General features: G+C 42.4%; 1 protein-coding gene and 1 long non-coding RNA gene across 10 annotated transcripts in view; one reads left to right on the forward strand and one right to left on the reverse strand.

The window, feature by feature from the left end:
* The window catches only part of LOC139354524 (uncharacterized), a 38,591-nt gene extending 23,452 nt beyond the window's left edge, over window positions 1–15,139 (forward strand). For 3 of the 9 annotated variants that reach the window (XR_011605489.1, XR_011605490.1, XR_011605492.1), the window contains 2 exons: window positions 13,111–13,443; window positions 13,500–15,139. Coding sequence is in view for 3 of the 9 variants with exons in the window: in XM_070998764.1 (XP_070854865.1) it covers window positions 7,622–8,854 (1,233 nt within the window). In the remaining 6 variants the exon portion in view is untranslated. Of the gene's footprint in view, window positions 1–5,265; window positions 9,346–13,110; window positions 13,444–13,499 lie in introns of those variants that run through there. The other 6 variants (XR_011605493.1, XR_011605494.1, XM_070998764.1 and 3 more) reach the window with 5 other exon arrangements.
* Window positions 15,140–15,153: 14 nt separating this feature from the next.
* On the reverse strand, window positions 15,154–17,235 carry LOC139354526 (uncharacterized). The gene is made up of 3 exons (XR_011605495.1): window positions 17,143–17,235; window positions 15,588–17,081; window positions 15,154–15,526 (listed from the first exon to the last, which is right to left on the reverse strand). It is a non-coding gene; the product is annotated as an uncharacterized lncRNA (long non-coding RNA).
* Window positions 17,236–19,721: the final 2,486 nt, after the last annotated feature.

The raw sequence follows: 19,721 nt of genomic DNA on the forward strand, positions 1-19,721 counted from the left end.
AAAATAAAACATGAAAACTAGGTTTTTATTGGCACTCAATGAAAAAATAATTTGTTAAATGTAAGGTGTATTTATATATTTATATCGATCTGGCAACTCCGATAATTGTATAGAGTTACCGGAGTTTAATTGTCACCATTTCACGCTTTGTTGTTGTTGAACGTTGATGCACTAAGCACGTGCTTGTTACGCGCGGGCCCATTTTTATTTCGGGCAAATACGGTTCGCGAGGAAGGTACATATGTAGAACAAATAAAGACAGGACAAAACATAGATCAACAAGACTAAAGCAAATGAGCTAAGATTTTTGTTTTTAATACAGGGATAGAAGTTGAGGAACAAATTAAATGATATAGGTTGTTATAATTATTAGAAAGAACGCGAAAGGGCTCATGCTGACTAAAATTAGATGAACATCGTGGCAAGTTGATAGGAAAGTAGTTTCGCATTAGTCTAACAGGAACATTGAAAGTTAGGCGGCTTACCAAATCTACAGAATCAATATCGCCTCTGATAAGATTTTTCATAAAAATAGTACCAAGCATAGATCTACGGCTTACTAGACTAGGCAAATTAATTAATAGCAATCTACTCGAGTAAGAAGGCAACCTGACGTTTTGATCCCAGTTCAAACCACGTAAGGCAAAAAGAAGACTCTATACGGTCAATGTGCACTAGATACTTAGGACTCCAAACGGAAGAACAGTATTCTTAATTAGGACGGACAAGGGAGGTAAATAATAATTTGGTAGTGGATGGATCATCAAATTCTTTAGACCAACGCTTTATAATCCCAAGAACACTGATAGCTTTATTTACAGTAGAGGTTATGTGGGAGCCAAATTTAAGTTTAGGATCTAGGAGAACACCTAAATCGTTTACTAAGTATATTCGGTCCAGGGACATGTTCTGAAGATAGTAACTCATGAACGTTGGCGTACCCTTATAAAAAGTCATAACGTTGCATTTAATATAGTTTAAATTCAAAAGGTTGTACTGACACCATTCCTGGAATCTATTAATGTCTGACTGCAAGCAGAAAAAACAAAGCTTAACATCATCAGCATACATTAGTACACGAGAGTGAGTTACGATCAAGGGAATATCATTTATAAACAGAGTAAACAGCAAAGGGGCCTAAATGACTGCCCTGAGGCACTCCAGATGTCACGTTGATCATCTTGGAAACAGCGTTTTTGAATAAAACTCTCTGAGATCTACCATTCAAATAACTTGAAATCCAAGTTAATAGATTATTCGGAAACCCGAGCTGATCTAATTTGAATAAAAGAAGAGAGTGGTTTACAGAGTCAAAGGCTTTACTAAAATCTGAATATATAACGTCTGTCTGCCATTTTTTGTTAAATCCATCTATTACAAAAGATGTCAATTCGAGCAGGTTAGTGGTGGTCGATCTTCCCTTAACAAAACCATGTTGACACGGCGATATTAAAGAGGAGCACAAATGTTGCAACTGAGAGGTAATAATGCGTTCAAATGTTTTAGGAATTGCAGACAATTTGGAGATTCCTCTATAGTTCTGAACATTAACCTTCGCACACTTTTTGTGGAGTGGAATAATAAAAGAATCTTTCCAGATAGTAGGAAAAACAGATGATGAGATAGACAAACGAAAAGGTTTAAGAATGGGTCTACAAACAGTTCGGGCACAAAACTTAAGAACACACCCAGGGAGTCCATCTGGCCCCGGAGAATAGGTTGGAGTTATAATTTCTAAATCACTTAAGAGAGAACTTTCGGTGATTACAGGAGAAAAAATACAATTTGCCCTGTTTATGTGATTAGGGTAGCTAAAATTAGACCAAGAAACATAACTATAAGTAGATTGGAAGAATACAGCAAATAAATCTGCAATTTCGGGATCCCTAGATGCCTCAATAGAGTTTAATCGTACAGATGATGGCAATGCTGAAGACTTTCGCCTAGCATTGACAAAGTTATAAAACTGCCTCGGATCCATCAAATTCAAATTTACATCGGTTCAAATACATGGAATAGCAATGACTGTTAAGTACATTAAAATTAGTACGAGCCACCACATATCTTGAATAATCGGATGGCCTACCAGACTTTTTGTACTTTTTATAGAAGTTTGTTTTTAGGTTTCTAAGTCTTTGCAACTGATTGTAAACCAAGGAGGCCTGTCTATCTTTGGAGGAAAACTATCAGGAACACACTCAAAGAAAAAAGAGTTTAGGACACTATTAAATAGTTCCGTAGCACTTTCAATATCCAAGCAATTATATAAATTTGTCCAGTTATATTGTGAAATCAAGTTGTTGAGTTTACTAAAGTCACATTTACGAAAGCATCTACTTTTCGTTGGAGAAAGTGAAGGAGAGAGGGTATCAACGCAGGGAAAACAAATTGTAAGTTCTAATGTGGGATGATACCGGTCTTCTGGCACAACTAGTGGGTCCATTCTAGATACTGTGACTTCAGACGGATCTAAAACAAATACAAGATCTAATTGTCTGTTTAGTGCATTAGTTATAAAGCTAACTTGCTGTAATGATAATGGTCTTCTGGCACAACTAGTGGGTCCATTCTAGATACCGTGACTTCAGACGGATCTAAAACAAATACAAGACCTAATTGTCTGTTTAGTGAATTAGTTATAAAGCTAACTTGCTGTAATGATAATTCTAACAGACCGTCAACGAAGTCATGGTCAGATAAAGGGGTAGAGACAAGTTAGTCAGTGGAAAGGGACCAAGAAATGTCAGGGAGATTGAAATCACCCAAAACAATTAAAAGATCCCTTTCGGAAAGATGAGATACAACAGTTTTTATTGCAGACAAATGTTAATCATAAATTTTTAAGTCGGGTCCAGGTGGAATTTAAGAACAAGTTACATAAATAGAAAAAGATTTCAAAGAAACTTTAACACCAACGAATTCTATGTCATTGGGATTAATAAAGTATATTCTCTCCGATGTTAAAGTGGAGGTAACGGCAACCAGCACCCCACCCCCTACGAGGAGAGCGATCAGTTCTCCGGTTTCAGCCAAGTCTCAGTAAAGGCCAGAATGTCTTCAGAAAAGGCAGAGGATTCAGCATAAAGCTTAGTTAGCTTCATATTAAGTTCCCTAACATTTTGATAGGCCAAAAATAAACGACTCAGATTTTTGGCGCAGGTACTGTCGTGGAAGGCCTATTATTAGTTCTCCGTCTGTTTGGAACAAATTCCTTAATGACCAGTTCATCATTAAGCCGAAAACTTGTAGAATTTAGTACATTAAATACTTCCGGAGGAGCAGATATTTTAAATGAAGATATCCTGCGAACATATGGAAATTTAAACTCCTCCACTGTGATGTTTTGAAATGGGAATTCCTGTTGTATAAATTCCAAAACATCTGCAGATGTGGTTTCAGGTGTTAAACGAGACACAAATAATTGCTTCCTATATGGAACAACCGAGAGGCTCTTTCTTCCGCCACCAGCAATCTGAACATCGTTCGTCTGATTATCGAAACTAGGAACTCCTATAGAGATAACTTCACCTGTAGGCACAGAAAGCTGCATAGGGTTTGACCCCTTAGGCTGACTAGCAGAAGCAGGGACTCCTCCAGAGCGTTTGGTATCTATGGGTACTGCTGTCAGTGAAGCTTTAGGTCCCCCAGCCCCAGCGGATGCCGACATAGCTGCCGTTACCGATCGGGTAAAAATATTTTAAGCTAAGTTGGGATTCGGAACTGATGCCTTTACTTGAACAGATTTTGAAGGAGCGGTCTTTTTGCGTTTAGGTGACCCTACTGACTTTTTTTATTATCAAGGTCCGCCTTAAACTCTTTAAAAGCAGCAACTGCGCTCATAAGTTTATCAAACAGTTTCATAAAACGATCATTGGTGAGCGCAACATAGCCATCCAAATCACAGTCTATTTCAACGCATGAGGCACAAGTCCACGAAAAACCAACACGCAGATCAATATAATCTTTTACTCTGCCAACAAGTCCAGTACATTTTGGATGTATGACTATGTTGCAGAGACGACAGTAAATAAAAACGTCATTAGGTGACGATCCAAACTGACAATCTTTTTTGGAACAAAAAAGAGCCATTTTTAAGTATTTAAATTTAGGAAAATAACTTATATAAAACCAAAGAATCAAAAGAATTATAAATACCTCAATTAATTTGACACTGGAATCAAACAATAAAAATGTAGACGCACAAGAACACAAAAGTATAAGAGCGCGTAGAGACTGCGAGAGCGAGAGAGCGCGACAGAGTGGCTGTCGAATGAGCGTGGCTTGCGAAATACAAGCAAAATATACACGACAACAGTTTAGACGACAAGAAACGGGAGAGAGATTACAACCAAGTTATGGGAAACAACAACAAAAGCTATTGAAACCAAATGCACCACAGCGTACAGAAGTTACAATAACAAAATGTTAAAAATTCTACAATAAAATAGACAATTAAACATACACAGACGATTTAAAACACCAGCACGGCTCTTATGTTGGACCAAGTCACAAAGCAAGGCACCAGTATCACAGATATTTATGACAAATTGACAAAAATCACAGAGCACAAGATAAACACAACCGGTCACAAGCGACGCTAAATCGAAAGGTTGAAATCATAGTCAACTTTCGTGTGTTGTCGAATTCATGAAACGGTGTTTATGCACACACGAATCAGCCCATTTCATGAAATGAAAGCGTGAAATGGTCATCGCATAAACGCAGTAATACGCACGCGCCATGCCCAGAGAGGAGAAAAGGCAAATGAATTTGAACCTGTGGAATTGAGTTTGAGCTATTTTTTGTTCAATGAGAGGTATGCCACCACCAAAAGAAGATGACTTACAATGGCAATGTAACTTATGTCTATTAAGAACTGGCGCCAAGTGCAGAAAAAATGAATAAAAAACAAGGAAGAACGCTATAGTCGAGTACCTCGACTATCAGATACCCGTTACTCAGCTAAAGGGACCAAAGGCAAATGGATACATGCAAGCAGCAAAGCGAGATTAAAATACGCCACCTACCGGCGGTAGATAGATTTAAGCGTTATGGGCGTTAGAGTGGGCGTGGCAAGATCAATCGATAGGTACTGACAAGACCAATACATTTCGGTTAAAATTTTTTATCTAGCATAAAAACTGTGGGCGTCACAGGCTTGGGCGGTTTGTGGGCGTTAGAGTGGGCGTGGCAAACTTTTTTTTGGGTCAATCGATAGGTATTGATGAGAACAATACAATTCAGTTAACATTTTTATTCTAGCATCAAAACTGTAGGAGCCACAGTTTTGGGCGGTTTGTGGGCGTTAGAGTGGGCGTGGCACTCTACTGAAACAAACTTGCGCTGCGTAAGAAGCTCAGGAATTTGCACGCCAAGCTCAATAGCCTAGCTCTTATAGTTTCCGAGATCTTAGCGTTCATCCGGACGGACAGACGGACATGGCAGATCAACTCGGCTAGTGATCCTGAATATATATACTTTATATATATATTATAATAAAGTATATATATACTTTATGGGGTCGGAAACGCGTGGCTTGTTAAGAAGAAATATTGTTTCCTATCTAAGGTTGTCTTTGTCTGTGGAACCTCTCTACCTGCCCATTTGAAACACTATGAAGGGGCGGAGCATTTGCAATGCTAAAGCCAAAATTGTTGTTGCGCATTGTTGATATTGTGTGCGATTTCAATTATGGTTCATTGGCGCAATAGAAATGTGTGTAGGTCGCAATGGATGGCGTTTACAACTTTTAGGAACGACAATGTCCGAAATGTCTTTAAATGTTACGCAGTTTATCAATGTTTGAAATGGGTCTCGCTATTGATGCAAAGTCTTTGATGAAGCACCAGACCTAGAAATGACCTACCTCAAACACATTTTTGGGTTCTAGAAATTCTCTAATGGCCTTGACCTTTTCTGGGTCTGTCGCTGCACCGTTATTGGTGACGATGAACCCTAGGAAGCTGACGCTTTTCTTAAAGAAACTGGATTTCTGCGCCGATATCCTCATGTTTGCATCATATAGGCTCTTTAGAACCCAATCCACGTGCTTCACATGGTCGTTCTCATCTTCAGAAAAGTTGATTACATCATCTACATAGACGTAGCAGAACTTGCCGATCTGCTCTCGCAGGATGTCGTCAATTGTTCTTTGGAAAATGCTCGCCGCATTTCTGAGCCTGAATGGAAGTCTTCGGAACTCATACTTTCCTCCGTTTACCGAGAACCACGTTATCTCACGGTCGCATTTAGCGAGCGTAATTTGATGGTGACTTGAGGTCGAGCGTAGTGAAGTATTTGGCTTTGCCAAGGTTCCCCAATATCATTGAGATATTTGGCACGGGGAACCTGTCGGGTACCGTTCTTTCGTTTAGCTTGCGAAAGTCCAGTACCAGACGCATCTTTCTCTTGCCCGATTCGTCAGTGCCCTTTTTATCTACGACCCATATTGGGTTTTTGTAGGGGGACTTCGACTTTTGGACTATGCCGTTCTTAAGCAGTTCCTGAATTTCGAAGTTGACGAAGTCAGCTACCCCCTTAGAGTATGGGTATAACTTAGCATAAATGGGTTCTTCGCTAACCGTCCTAATTGTGGCGACCACAGAAGTATTATAAGGAAGAGCCTCGTTCGGATCTGCCAAGGCTTTTTTCTTTTGTCTAGCATTAATAAAAAAACGCATTTTACCGAGGGCGGTGCGTCCGAGCAATCTACGTTAGTGAAATTGACATCGGGACAATTATGAAAGTCAATTGGCTCTACCTCGGTGCCCCGTTTGAGCTGATCGGAGGCTAGGCAAAGCGATACGCCTGCCTGCTTTAATAAGTCCCGGCCGATGATCGCTTCAATGGAGGTGAGGTCTGGTAAGATGAAGAAGGTTGCCTTCAAGTTGACACTAACATTTACTGCCGCTATTTGCCTGGTCAAGGGGGGGCTGAGGGCCTGCGTATTGGATTAAATGTCGGACGGACCCTCTCTTCACTCTCGGACTCTAGTCGCTCGAGTGTTGTTTATTATTTCTATATTGGCTGAACGGAGAACTCATGGGCAGCTGAACTTAACTGCACAGAATCCCGTGTGCGCTATTAAGAACAAAGACAAGTTCGCCTGACTGCGGGGTTCATATTTCCTCGGGGCAACAAAAACGACAACAGGAATGCAGCGTGATAGAATGTATGCGCCGCTCCATGAAAATTATATTGAATACACAGCGAAAAGTCTCGGCTGAGGAACTTGTGAGATGGTTCCAAAGTCGCCTAGCTGGGGCAACCGAGCGGGTCGCAGGTTGCGGATAGCGGACGACCTCTTTCGAGGTCAACTGTGAATAAGCTGGTGGGATAAGTCAAACACGGTACCGTGGACTGAAACCACAGTAAATAAACAGTCCCGGACAGCCAGCGGGTATTTTGCAACGAAGCAATACCGACGATGCGAGTTGTTCAGCCGCATCTAAATAGTTGCTTTACACAAACCCACTCCCAACACAACACCTACCCAACCCCCCCATCCAAACAACATCTCACTCCGGGCCGGACTACGGTGTAATACGGACCGTGCCAAGAGTCAGCCTGGCTGGGGGCCCGGATCAAAAATAGCCCAGTCTCAAACGGTGTGCTCAGGGACATGGCGACCCCCCTAACTATCGCCTTACCCGGGCATCGCGGATCTCTGCCCGGGCGGACTTTTCCCCTTCTCCGCAACTCGTGGGACCTAATTATGGATCGAAAAACAGAAGAAAAAATGACAAAAAACATAGAGACGGGTACTCTTAAAAAACCCATGGATAAGACGAACACTGGTTCCACCTTCCATACCAACACGGCCCAGAAAGGGCCGCATCCCAAACTGGGGATGATGGGTGGCAGAAAGCCAACCGTAAACGCCTCCGCGACGTGCGCATCTGCGCCGAAAGCAACGGTAGGCACTGCCAAGGCGCTCGGGCCACCCGCTGGTGCAAAATATACATACGCAGAAAGGCGGACTGCCGCCCAGACTCTGCGCTCACACACCAGGAGCACCGTTGCCACGCCTTCGCCTGAATGGCTAAAGAAGGTACAGTGGGCAAGGAAGGTGCTCCCAAACTACGGGCAGGAAAAGCCCACTCAAGAGGCGACTCAGGCGAAAAGGCAGCGATCCCTCGAACTACCCGGGCCATCGGCGAAGAGATCAAAGATCCAGCCATCGGTCTCTTTCGCCGAAATCACGCAGAATCGTGTACTACTCGGCCTGATTGAAAGGGGAAATCCGGAGAGCAGGATCCCCAGAAACAAGTGGAAGGCAGTGGAGTCCCACCTTTCCCTCATTTGCCTGCGCATGGTACGAGAGAAGCCAGGCACCTCGCCCTGTTGCATGGACGCGGGCTGGTACCAGGGCAGCGTCAAGGTGGTAGCATGCGACAGTCAGCGGTCGGCTGATATGTACAAAGAGGCGACAAGCAAGCTCGGCGAGGTTTACGAAGGGGCGAACATCGTTGCGCTTGACTGGTGCGATGTCCCCAGTAGACCCCGAGCCAGGATCTGGATTCCAGCAGCGATCAAGACGCCGGAGGACATCCTCTTCATGTTGCAACAATGCAACCCGCACCTCCCCACGAAGGACTGGAAAGTCGTCAAGGTGGAGGAGCATGAAGGGGACGTCAACCAGGCGGTTTTGGTCCTGAACAAGGAGTCAGTAGCTCCGATCGAGACTGCTCGTGGAGTGCTGAACTTCGGGTTCAGTGCGATACACATCAAAGTGTATAAGGGCGACTCCAACGCCGCTAGCAGCTCTGCCGGCAACCCAGCCGAGCAGGTGCTTGCTGAGGAGTTGGAGGCACCGGTGGGCCGGAGGACGGCTACTCTACCGATTCGTCGCTGAGCAGAGAGATGCGTGCGCTCGGACCGGCAATCGAGGACGTGGACCTCAGCGACACAGAGGAGGCCGACGTCACTGTGGTGGAGGTTGAAGCTGTAGATGTCACTAAGACTTCTACAAATAAACCTTCACCACAGTAAAGCAGCGTCTGCTGCACTTCTGCTTCGCCTGACAGAAGGCGGAGCCGACCTAGTCCTCGTACAGGAACCTTGGGTGGTAGGAGGCAAGGTTGCTGGACTAGGAACAAAGGAATACAAGCTTATGCTTGACCCCAAAGAAGGTAAAATTCGAACCGCAGTAAGCCTGGAGCTGCAGAGTGGCTCTATAAGGGTTCTATCGGCCTATTTGGCCTTTGAGAAGGAAAACCCCCCAGACGCGCTGGTCAGAGGTCTAGCAGAGGAATGCGAAAAGCAAATCCAAGTACGGATTGGTAATAGGCTGTGACGCCAACGCCCATCACACCCAGTGGGGTTGCCCAAACAACAACGACAGAGGTGAGTCTCTTTTTGATTTTATTCTAAATTCGAACCTATTCTTATGCAACAGGGGCAATGCACCTACTTTCATAACTAAAGCTTGTCAAACGATCATAGATCTAACTTTGGTATCAGATTCACTCGTAGGCGCAGTCAAAAACTGGGCAGTCTCTGACGAGTACTCCTTCTCGGACCATAGATTCATAGAAACCGTATTGTCCCTTGATTTGCCCTTGCCGGTCAGCTTCGCCAACCCCAGACGAGCAGACTGGCACAGGTACAAAGAAGTTCTGACAAATATCCTCCCCATGGAACCGTCAGAAAGCATCACAAACCCACATGAGCTGGACGAAACAGTATACAAATTCACAGAGGCATGCAACACTGCCTTCAAAGTGGCATGCACCACAGAGAAACCAAGAGGAAGGAAAAAACCCCCCTGGTGGACCCAACAACTATCTATCCTCAGAACCAACTGCAGATGCCTGTTTAACAGAGCAAAGAAGGGAAATGAGGACACCAATTGGCTGAACTACAAGTTTGAACTAGCCTCTTACAAAAAGGCCATTAGAAGAGCAAAACGAATGGCATGGCAGACCTTCTGCTCTGACATAGAAAAAACAACTGATGCCGCAAGGCTCAGGAAAATACTCTCTAAGACAGCCGCGCCTTTGGGCTATCTTCAAAAAGCAGATGGATCATGGTCAGACTCCAGTAAAGAGTCCTTGGACCTGCTCCTAGACGCTCACTTCCCTGGGAGCCAACAAGCAGGTCATCCACCTGAAAGAGGAACAGGAGAGGGAATCGAAATAGATCCACTCCTATCAGACCGCAACATGAAATGGTCCATTCATAGTTTCAAACCATACAAATCGCCGGGACCGGACGGGATAACACCGGCTCACATCTAGCAAGCAGGACAAATAGCCATAAACTGGTTGAAAAAAATCTTCCAATCCATCCTGGCGGTAGGAGAACTACCAACAGCATGGCAAGAAACAAAGGTGGTTTTCATTCCCAAGGCAGGGAAGGCCACTCACACCACAGCAAAGGATTTTAGGCCAATAAGCCTAACATCATTCCTGCTTAAGAGCTTTGAAAGAATGATAAGCCTACACATAAGGGCCACCGTAGACCCGACACAAATATCAGAAGCACAACACGCTTACACCAAAGGTAAGTCAATCGAATCGGCGCTACACTTGGTGGTAAACAGCATCGAGAAATCACTCAACATCAAGGAATACACACTGATCGCCTTCCTGGATATAGAGGGAGCCTTCAATAACGTGCTTCCCACCGCTATAACAGAATCTCTCACAGAACTAGGGGTTGAGCCGCCAATGGTGAGGCTAATCCATAAATTGCTGATAAGCAGAATGGTCACAGCCACACTAGGGACCTCAACCCAGACTAGACTAGTGAACAGAGGCACCCCGCAAGGAGGTGTACTATAACCCCTCTTGTGGAATATCGCTGTAAATAAACTGCGGATTCTGGAGGGAGGAGGTTGTAAGGTCGTGGCATACGCAGACGACGTTGCCATCATCTTTAATGGAAAATATCCACAAACACTTTGCGATCTTATGACCGCTAAACTTAAAATGCTATCGGAATGGACGATAGCGAGCGGACTCGGGGTAAATCCCTCGAAAACAGAACTTGTTCTATTTACGAATAGGTACAAAATTCCTCAACTTAACCCACCCATTTTAAACAATTGTAATCTCTCCTTTAGCGATCACGCCAGGTACTTGGGGTTAGTACTAGATAAGCGCCTCAAATGGGGCTTAAACAACCAAGAGAGAACCAAAAAAGCGACCATTGCACTTTACTCCTGTAAAAAAGCAATCGGGCTAAGATGGGGCATGTCCCCAAGAACAGTTAACTGGATATACACAGCGGTTGTCAAGCAATCCTACTGTACGGAGTGGCTCTGTGGTGGACCGCCTTACACAAACAATGCATACTGACTCCTCTAAACAAAGTACAGCGAATGGCGGCTTTGTGTATTAGTGGAGCCCTTCGAACCACCCCGAATGAAGCGCTGAATGCGATCTTGAACCTCCCTAGCCTGGACTTAGCAGGCATGGAAAGGGCCAAATCGGCAGCTATTCGACTGAGGGACACAGGGCAGTGGAAAGCCCAATTATATGGCCATGCTAAAATTCTCCAGCATGATAAATCGATTCCGAAAATCACGGATCTATGCAAATCTATTGAATATAGTCACACACCCTTTGAGGCCCTGATTCCTGATAGAGAGGAATGGGAACAGGGCCGACCGGACACGACGGACGCAATCTGTTTCTATACAGATGGCTCCAAATTAGAAGGACAAGTCGGCGGAGGTGTATACTCCGAACAATTAGATATCAGGAAGTCATTCAGGCTCCCGAACCACTGTAGCGTCTTTCAGGCGGAGGTCCACGCTATTAAAGAAGCACTAACCTGTTTAAGGAACCTTAGCCTCCAGAGAGGACACCTAGACATATATAGTGACAGCCAAGCGGCTATTAAGTCGATCTACTCGACAAACACCAATTCTCGTACAATAGCACACTGTCGCAGATCTCTCCACGAGATGGCAAATCTGTTTACCATCAGCCTAATATGGGTTCCGGGTCACCGGGACATCGCAGGCAACTGCATAGCGGACGAATTAGTCAGGCAGGGCACCACCAAGCCTCTCCTACCAGGAGAGGAAAATGTCGGTATGCCCATGGCTACTTGCAAGCTAAACATAAAAAACCACTTCAACACACTAGCCAACACCCATTGGCAAAACTTACCACAGTGTCGCAACTCTCACCAGACATGGCCTGTGATAAACAACAAGAAAACCTCGGAGTTACTCAAGCTCAGCCGCACAGAGTGTGGCATGTTGATCCGAGCTCTTACAGGCCACTGGCTTGTTGGCGCGCATGCCGGCAGGCTAAAAGCCCCGCAAAATGATTTCTGCAGAAGCTGTAGGGATGAGGAAGAAGTGGAAACGGTAGAACACCTTCTCTGCTTCTGCCCAGCCCTATGCAGACTCAGACTGAAACACTTAGGAAGCCCCTTCATCGACGATCTTACCGAAATATCGGAGATTAATCTCAAAAGCATAAGTGCCTTTATTAAATCTTCCGGGTGGAAGACATGCTGATCAGCTTAACACAAGCCGAAACTACTAGAAACGGGACCCTAAAGAAAGAAGAAACGAGATCATGCGGTGTCACAACGGACCCATTGAGGTCTAAGTGTGTCGGACTATAGTCCGACAGCCGCCCAAACCAAACCAAAAGCAAACCACAGCGAAAAGTATTTGCGTCACTGCATTCTAATAATTGTATCGAAATTAACGAAAATTAAATATCAATAAAATAGAAATGCTATTTAATATTGTCGTGTGTAATATGCCGAAAGATAAATGGTACGACATATAAATGTTTCTTTATTTAAGCGTTAGTAACTGTGAAATTAACTGATATGCCAATCAAATTTTAAATCCAGCTTTGAGGATTTTTTAACTCCACTAGGTTTATTTTTTTAATTTAAATTATTTATGAAAACTTAATTTGTTTTTTTTTTTAATTTTAACATGGAGCTGCCGAAGGTGACTCTCAGAGCGCATTAGTTTGAAAAAAAGCTTGTAACGCAGGTTTTTAATATTTTATGTTCTTGAATGGTTGGATAGAACGCTCACTTACATGATCCCCATTTCCTCCGAAACCAATTAAGACTTTGTATTAACAATTAACTTTTGTATTCCCCTATATGTGCTGACGTGATCCCGCGCAGCAGTCTAAGGCTGGCCTACTAATCGCGGCCAGTGAGCTCGTGGGCGTGGGGAGGCCCGGAGCAGGAGCAGTGAATTGTGGGGGTCAAATGAAGTGTCAGCAGTTTGGCTAGCGCTCAGTCCTCGGATATTGACTCTCAGTCCGGTTGACATTAGTTAACTTGTATATTATTTTGGAACTTCACCGACAGGAAGCAATTCCACAACAGGGCAAATCCGCAGAGTAGCTGAAGTGCTGGAAGAGATCCACTAGAGAACTCCAGTGGGTAGTGACATGCCGAGTGGGACTTCGCTCCGTACATGGACATCCTTCCGGGCGTGTTCTCTCAATGAAAGTAAGTTCTGGCCAAAAGAATTTGGTTTCGTTGTACTAATAGAAGTATCTCTTTAGCAGAACCACCAGAACGTTCGACCACCAACAAGTTCTCCATTGGGGAACCATAGGACTCCACCTCCACCAGCTATTTTGCAGCTACAGCGGAGTTGGAGGACGCGCTCGCTTCTATATGGAGAAGGAAAAAAGGGCGCCCCCTAAGGGACAGCTGGAGGAGCCATTGCCATGATGCTAGGCGACTTCCTGCAGCAACAGGAGGAACAGCCCCTCAAGGTCCATTATGCCTATTGGGACTCCGAGCTGCACTAAGAAAGGAAGAGAAGGAAGCTTTAAACTACTATTTTACATTAATAATATACATTGAGCATTCCATTTCCTTTTATTTGGTTGTGCACTAGCAGACTCCACATTTTTAAATTGCTCCAATTGATTTGTTTTCCGTTTGGCGACAAACCCAGCTGCTTGACAGTAAGACCATGCTACATGCATTGCGTGTGAAATTTGAGAACTTCGGTCACACTACAAAGAAAAAGATTTTTCAACTAGTGAAACTCTTAGTCGATCTGACTACTAAGTTTCAGAAATGTAAAATCTCTTGTGTAATACCCTGTTCACACAGAGGAGGTTTTCGCTTTAAAGCCTAGTACTCAGATCGGCTAAGAGTTTCACTAGTCGAAAAATCTTATTCTTTGTAGTGTGGCCGAAGTTTTCAAAGTTAATACATGTAGCATGGTTGTTTGTGCCTAACCGAAGTAGACACTTCCGGGTCACACCGCTGGCACGGGGACGCTTTGCTGGCAGGACAATGGTAACGAAGGTTACTGCGATGCCGGACCACAGGCGATGCTGGAGCTGCGCTGAGGGTTAGCTAACGTGGTTAGCTGCTAGTTGAGATAGTGTACTACGAGCCATATTCCCAGATGTAAGAAGTAGAACCACGGAGTTAAGAGGTGTCTTGATAACTGATTTATTCTTCATTTGGTACATGTTTATATACTACTTGGAAGACGAAAGTTTAGTGTAATGATTAGTGAAGTGCGCTATATTCTAAAGTAGGTAGGTAGGTCAGGGAGTTTTGATTATGGCAGCAGTTTGTGTAATTGGATTGGCAGACACTGCAAATGTGCTGACTGCATTGGCCGGTCAGTGTGCCGTTGAGTCGGTGAGACGGTGAGTTAGTGAGACATATAATAAGCTGATCAGCAATTCTCATATGCAGTGGGTGCTACTGAGCGCCTGGTACTGTTCCCAACTTGGCTACTACTTGATTTGTTGGGTGTGGTCATGTTGAGTACTTTTGGGTCTTACTAACAAATCAATGGGATCAATTTAAAAAAGAAGAGTCTGCTGGTGCACAAGAAAATTAAAATACAAATAAATGGATTGTTCAACGAATGTTTTTATTCATGTAAATTAGTAGTTTAAAGCTTCCTTCTCGTCCCGCGTCTTCTTCGCCATCTTACCCACGCCATCTGTAGTCCAGCTCCGAGTCCCAATAGGCATGATGGAACTTGAAGAAGTGGGAGCCGGATTGGGAACGGGGTAGAGCTGGAAAATCATCGATGCTTACCTACATCGATGTTTCGATGTTTTTCAGAAAAAAAACATCGATGTATCGATACATTGAACTTTTTTTTGGGTGTAATTTTGAAAAATGTTTTTACTCCATATAATATATAAACGAATACCACAAATAAGTCCAATGTGTAAGTTCATTATAAAAAACCATGCTTTACTTGAGATCCATTGTTTTCTATTTTTGTTTCATGCAATTTCAAAGTAAAACTTAAACTACTGGTGCAACTCAAAAATTAAAAATAAGTCACAATTCAACTAAAAATAAAATAATTAACAGTATAAAGTTCTTCTCAAAAAATAAGTAAAAAGTAACATAACTAAAACTAAATTATCCAATCATTTTTGTTTAGAAATAATATCATATTGACATTCTTTGGTTTTAGAGAGCTTCTCTTCTCGCTAACGACTAGTCCAGCTTTACTGAACATCCTCTCACTTTCAGTAGAGGTGGCCGGTACGCAGAAGTATTTAACAACGCAAGTTTTGAATCCGGCGTCATTTGATATCTTTTGAAAGAAGAAATTGGATTTTTAAGTTGGTTACCAATTAAATTGTTATTTTTCGTACCTTCCAATAATCCAAAGGGTTTTGGGCAGGGTCCAAATTACTCGGATTCAAGTATTGTCGCAAAGCCAATATGGCTTTGACCGCTTTGAGTTTTCTGAGTTTGATTAGTTTGTAAAAAACTGAATAATAGGTTGGATTCTGCTGTGGATTCTGGTGTTGGCGGGCTTGAAAATGCAGAAGATTTTGTTGGAGCATTGATGAGCGACGGTTCATCCTCCAACGATTTAATCCCTTGGGAGGAATTATTATCTTTTATTGACCCCTTGATGTATGTCATCACAGACATCTTGGCCCACCTTAGTCTGGAGTTTAGTTTTCATGCCTGTCAGATTGTGTAAAATACCACAAACAACCGGATTCACTGAAGACACTGTCACAGAAGTACTCGAAGATGTGTGTACCGTTGCATGTTGAAAGGGTGAAAGTATTGCCTTTAAATCCTCCAGAATGGATATTTCTTCAGATGTTGGCGGCATTAGCCCTTTGGGCGTGTTTAGTAGCACACTTGCGATGGCAATCTTTGTGATCAGAATTTTGATCCAACATATAATAGCCGGTGTTCCATCTTGTAGGACATTCTTGCTTTAAACTATAAGGACGTTCGCATTCCTGAGCCTCTTTAAACTTGGCATACGCAATTGTGCTACTTTTAAAAAGCGAAACAATACGCTTACACTTTTCAAGAATGGGCTTGACTTTTTCTGTAGCCAAACAGTCCTGGACAGTCAAATTGATTGAATGCGCAAAGCATGGAATATGTCTTATTAGCAGTATCTCACATGCTTTTATCATATTTTTGGCGTTATCTGTGAACATTGCAGTGACCTTCCCTAAAACTCTCCATTCCTCGAGTACTGTGTAGAGTAAAGAGTTTGCAATATTTTCAAAAGAATGGCTCGTTTCGTCGAGGAGCTTTTCAGTGGACAAAACAGCGTTGCGCAATTCGAAATCCTCTGTTATAAAACGTCACGTCACAGTAACGTAGCACTCGTTGGCCCTGGAGGTCCAGCACTCTGAAGTGATTGCACAGTGCTTATCGTTTTTTAAAAAGGCGCAAAATTTGGCCTCCTTTTCATTGTATGCATTTGCCATCGAAGCATTTCTTAAGGTGGTCCGTGAAGGCAATTCATATCTTGGATCAAGGAGGCTTACAAAATTGCGGAAGCCTTTATTTTCCACCACTGAAAAAGGCCGCAAGTCTGAGGTAATGTAGTAGCATAAGGCACTGTCCAATTTTCGTTTGCGGTCCGACGACGTTTCGTATTTTTTGTCAATGAACGACAGAATTGAGGTCGTCTGTCTTTGTGGCAATTCGCTTATTGTTAAAGTCGGATGAATGGCTTTTAAGTGGCAAGACAAGTTTGTCGTATTGCCACTTGTTTGGTAGGTTTTACCACATATTTTGCACTTGGTAGTCAAAATAGTTCCATAGAGAAGATAGCCCATATTTCTTGCGCTTTTTTGGGAACGTTCCTTCTTCCTCTTGACAGGCAACTATATTGGACAAAAAAACATTACAAATCATATACATTCATATTCTAATTACTCTAATTACCATTGCTGTTCTGCTTTTTCAAAGTCTTCTCCATATCGAAGCGCCGCCAACACCAATATTTGTCGAAATCTATACCAATTTGAACGTACAGTGGCTCGCAGCTTATTTCGTGCAGCAACCTAAAAAAAGTTATAGTCGTTATTTCTGCTAAACTAAGAAAGATATCAGAAAAATTTAAATGCAGTATATTAATAGGGAGTATTAACATGTTTATTGAACGAAAGCGATTTTCTTCATCATAAAAACAAAAAAGTAATTTAATAAAAACAAAATGTACAGGCTTTTTCCATGCCGCAGCTTATTTCGTGCAGTATGTTTGAAGTAAAAAAATTGAACATTTAGTCCTAAAAATCGCAGATTTTATTATTATTTGATCGTTTAAAATACTAACAAATAAATATTTTATGAGTTTCCGAGCTGGGTTATACTTATATAAAGAGATACAGGGGAGTTACCGAAATGGCACCACGCCCAACTATTGAGCAGCGAGAACTTGTGCTTAAACATTTTAAAAGTGGAAAAGGTCAGCGGATCATTGCAGAAATGGTATCCCTAAGCCCTAGTACAATACAGTACATCATCCAACGGTTTGTCCGAGAGAACCGCATTGCAGATGAAGGCCGAAAAGCTCCAAATAAAATTTTCAACGATCATGAAGAGCGCCGTAATGTCCGGAAAATTAAGGAAAACCCCAAGCTATCGGCTCCAAAAATAGCTGCAGAGGTCGAGGACGAAATGGGCAATAAGTGTAGTCCTGATACGGTGCGTCGTGTACTTCACGATAATAACTCCAATGGTCGAGTAGCACGAAAGAATCCATTTATTTGTAAGACAAATATTGCTGCTCGGCTAAAGTTTACAAAGGAGCACATACTTTTACCAAATTCGTTCTGGGATGACGGTATCTTTGCTGACGAGTCAAAATTTAACATTTTTGGTTCAGAAGGACGACAATTTGTGTGGCGGCGACCAAATACAGAGTTGGAGAATAAGCACCTGAAACCAACGGTTAAACATGGCGGGGGTCACGTCATGGTTTCGACCTGTATGGCAGCCTGTCGCGTGAACAACCTCATTTTCATTGATGGCATCATGGACACCAACATGTACCTCATCATTTTAAAGGAGAACTTACTGTAATCTGCTGAAAAACTGGGCATACGCGATCGTTTTCGATTTTACCAGGATAATGATCCGAGGCATTCAGCAGGAAATGTGAAGTTTTCGCTTATCTGGAACTGCCCTCGTGTCTTCATAACGCCAGCACAGTCTCCAGATTTGATTGTAATCGAAAATTTATGGGAAATATTGGACATCGCTATAAGGAAGAGGAAAATTTCGAACAAAAACGATCTGAAAACTGCTCCTATGGAAGATTGGCCAAAAATTCCAGTGGAAACCACTCAAATGTTAGTTTCCTCCATGGGAAATCGTCTCAAAGCTGTCCCGAACCAGAAAGGAGGACATACAAAATATTAGCTCTTAAATTAAAATTATTAAGTTAAGTAGAATCGACTGCACGAAATAAGCTGCGGCATGGAAAAAGCCTGTACATTTGGTTTTTATTAAATAACTTTTTTGTTTTTATGATTAAGAAAATCGCTTTCGTTCAATAAACATGTTAATATTCCCTATTATTATACTGCATTTAAATTTTTCTGATATCTGTCTTAGTTTAGCAGAAATAACGACTATAACTTTTTTTAGGTAGCTGCACGAAATAAGCTGCGAGCCACTGTATATTTTAGTTTTTTTTTTTTATATATTAAGTTCAGTTCAGGGAAGTGAAGAGGGAAGAATTTTTTGGCCGCCCCGTTGGAACGGGTTAACGCCACCGCCAATGTATGAAACTAAGTTTCAAGAAAAACAAAATTAAATGGACAGCTATGTAAATAGCGTGCAGTAGTTTCTGGTGATGTTATGATGACGATGAACGATGAGCGATGACGATGAACGATAAGCGATGAAAATGTTTTCAATGTGTGTGATAAATTTTAATTTTAAATTTTGTGAGTTGGTATAAGCGTGAATGGTGTTATAGTGTATTAAATGAGCAGTGTGGAGTGTTATATTAGATATTAATATTAGCAGCTCGAATGAAAACGGTAATCGATGTCCAATTTTCAATTGGTTCATTTTCAAGTAATCGATAAATATCGTTGTTGGTGTATATTTTGAGCAATTTAACAAAATATGCGAAATGTCTTCATTAACGTTGCACGAATCGCATAGGGCGTTATCGTAGACTTTCATTTTGGAAAGTGTGTATTTATCAAAAGCTTAAGATTCTGTTCAGAGTCTTCGTTTCTATACGGTTGAATAGGTCTTCTTTGTTTTTAAACCAAGGCTTGGAAGTGGTATTTGGTGAGAGGAGAGAGTAACCCTTGTTACGCTCTAATGAAAACAGACTGTATTCAAGCTCCCAGTCTTGTTTTATTTGCGCGAACATATGATTGATAGCGTCTTTGAGGGTCGTGCCGTTAATCATAGAATTTTTAGCCGCTGTATCTGCGAGATCGTTTTCCCAAATATTGGAATGGCTTGGAATGTGGTGAAACTCTATGAATAGCATGGTTGGA

The sequence above is a fragment of the Drosophila suzukii genome (assembly GCF_043229965.1).
Source record: "Drosophila suzukii chromosome 2 unlocalized genomic scaffold, CBGP_Dsuzu_IsoJpt1.0 scf_2c, whole genome shotgun sequence".
Classification (NCBI taxonomy): domain Eukaryota; kingdom Metazoa; phylum Arthropoda; class Insecta; order Diptera; family Drosophilidae; genus Drosophila; species Drosophila suzukii.